The sequence below is a fragment of the Tupaia chinensis genome, unplaced genomic scaffold (genome assembly GCF_000334495.1).
Source record: "Tupaia chinensis unplaced genomic scaffold, TupChi_1.0 Scaffold146961_1, whole genome shotgun sequence".
Lineage (NCBI taxonomy): Eukaryota > Metazoa > Chordata > Mammalia > Scandentia > Tupaiidae > Tupaia > Tupaia belangeri.
Genome location: NW_006206814.1, coordinates 986,052 through 988,364, shown reverse-complemented (window position 1 = coordinate 988,364; position 2,313 = coordinate 986,052). Strand labels below are relative to the sequence as shown.

The window sequence follows — 2,313 nt, the reverse complement described above, 5'->3', positions numbered from 1 at the left end:
TCTTCCGACGTGTGGCGTCAGCTCTGCCCGGGATGGAGAACGTCCAGGAGAAGAGCAAAGAAGGGAGTATCCTTTCCCGTGTGGGTCAGAGTTCTCGCGGCGCCGAGCGCTGTGTTAGAGCAGCTGAGCGCCCGTCTGGTCTCTGTCACAGCCTCCCTGGGCGTCGCGCATGGCCTGGGCCTCCTCTGAGCGGGAACGAGACGCCGGTCTGTGAGTGCCCGGCCAGCTCTAATCGTCTAAGCCGCTTCTTCCAAAACAGCACGGGGACAGTTAGAGGGCGGTGTGGGCGGGAGAGGCGACGGCTCTGTCCCCCCTCCCTGAGCTCCCACGTTTCCCACACAGTCAGACCGTCCATGGCGGCCCATTTCGGTCTCCTCTCCTGCAGACGCGCCCCTGCAGCTGCCCCATTCTGGTCTCACCTGGACCCTGTGCCCAGACAGCAGTCCACGTCACTCCCCACTGCTCTACGGACCGTGGACCTGCCCCACTCGGAGTCCGACTCCAACTTGGGGGGACACCTGCCACTGAAGTTGAGGCTCAGAGAGGCCATCTGCTGTGCCCAGAGTTGCACAGCATGAGTCAGGGAGGAGGGTTGCATGGAGGCTGGCTTCCACTTCCAGCCCTGTTCCTTTGTGGGACACTGTCCCCGAAGGGCACTTGAGAGGGTCAGCTGAGAACCGTTTTGGTAGGTGAGGACAATGCCTAGACTGGCCTTCCTTGCCCCTGGTCAGATCCCCTGCCCGAGTCAGGCCTCAGAGACTGGCCTCATATCCCAGCATCCTCTCCTCTCCCCTACAGACCTCAGAGGCCAGGCACCGGTGACCGATCAGAGAAGTGCCCCGGAGAGGCCGAAGGGCACCTTAGACTGATGAGGTCAAAGCAGCAGACGAGGCTAGCTCAGCTCAGTGTGGGAAGCCAGAGGAGGCCGTGTCGTGGCTGTGCACATCCCGCCCTCTGCCTGATGCAGGCTGGAACCAGGGTGGGCCGGGGTCAGCTGGCAGGGACCGTAGGGGAAGCAGGGACCAGCCTTCTTTCCTCCCGGAGTTCTCCCCACCTGCACCGGGTGCTCAGGGAGGCTTTCTAGGACAGGTGTCCAGCACCCCCGTGGCCTGCGTGTGACCCGGGTAAACAGTGGCCGAGAGGAGCGGGTCTGAAGAACGTCTCCTGTTTGGTCCATTATGAGGCTCCGATCACGAATGAGGACCCCGAGGCTCAGGGGCTCGGCAAGAGCTCCCACACGTTCCGGAGCAGAGCTGCTCCAGACCTCAGGAGAGAGCCCCTTGGTGTCACTGTCGCGTGAAGCTGTGAGGTTCCAGGAAGGCACAGAAGTCAACCTGCAGGGCAAAGTTGAGAGCAGAACCCAAGGAGGAAGAGGGACCCCGTGCCTGCCGGCGAGGAGGGCCACACGGGCTGCTCTGGACCCTGCTAGCCCTGACGGGGTTGCAGACAGGCCAGGTGAGTGGGAGTCATTTAGTTCACATTTTCCCAGAGCCCCGCCAGGGGCTCCATGAGAAGCCCACGGTGCGATCAGTTGGGGCTCCAAGTCCGGGGACAGCTCCCACGTCGTCCTCCCGGCACGCCTGCTGTCACCCAGCGGCGTAAGGGAGAGCACGGGGCAGGGAGCAAGGAGGCCTCGCCGGGCGGTGTGCTCTGTGTCCCAGACCTAACCGGGGCCCGGTTACGGGTGCCCTCACGTTGCCCAGGAGCCAGGTGGCTGGGCCTTCTGCAGGGCAGGGCCTGGGACCCCAGGAGGGCTCAGGCGAGGGAGGTGCCACTCCGGTTCGCTCTGGTCCAGCTGGCTGGCGCACTGGCATCCCGTTTTCTGAAGGTTCAGACCCGGTGTGAAGGGCGCGTGCTCCGGGTCCTGGCTGCTGCGCGCCCCTGAAGGTTGGCCACAGGGCGCCCCTTGTGGCCACTCCCTCCCGGCCGTGCTCCCTCGGCTCAGGGCGTGGGGAGTGTGTGGGCTTGGGGTTCTTCCAGGCCCAGATGGGGGGCTGCGGCACCCCTTCTTCACACCCCACACACGAGGCCTTTCTCTGCCAACCCACTGCCCCAGCCCCATGCATCCTCTGCTCTGTCAGTGATTGGGTGGGGGCGCCAAGAGGCCACACAAAGGAAGAGCCTCGGCCCACACTGCGTCTGCGTGCACCAGGCCCCCTGTTCCTGTTCCGCTCTGCTTTCTGCCCAAACCCGGTATGCCTCGGTCACGGGGCCCTGGGTGCTCTCCGGCCAAGGCTGGCGCACGCAAAGGAGCAGCCGCAACTGGGACTTCCCGGAGTGATTCTACACTGCTGAGGACAGTGGCGCCCCGGA

General features: G+C 64.6%; 1 protein-coding gene across 1 annotated transcript in view; it reads left to right on the top strand.

Annotated features, from left to right (window-relative positions):
- RAB6B (RAB6B, member RAS oncogene family) overlaps positions 1-66 on the top strand; it is a gene marked incomplete at its 3' end in the record, with an annotated part of 91,074 nt that extends 91,008 nt beyond the window's left edge. The window contains 1 exon segment of the mRNA XM_027768594.1: positions 1-66. This exon segment is cut by the window's left edge and continues 1 nt beyond it. Within this exon segment, the coding sequence (XP_027624395.1) occupies positions 1-66 (66 nt within the window).
- Positions 67-2,313: the final 2,247 nt, after the last annotated feature.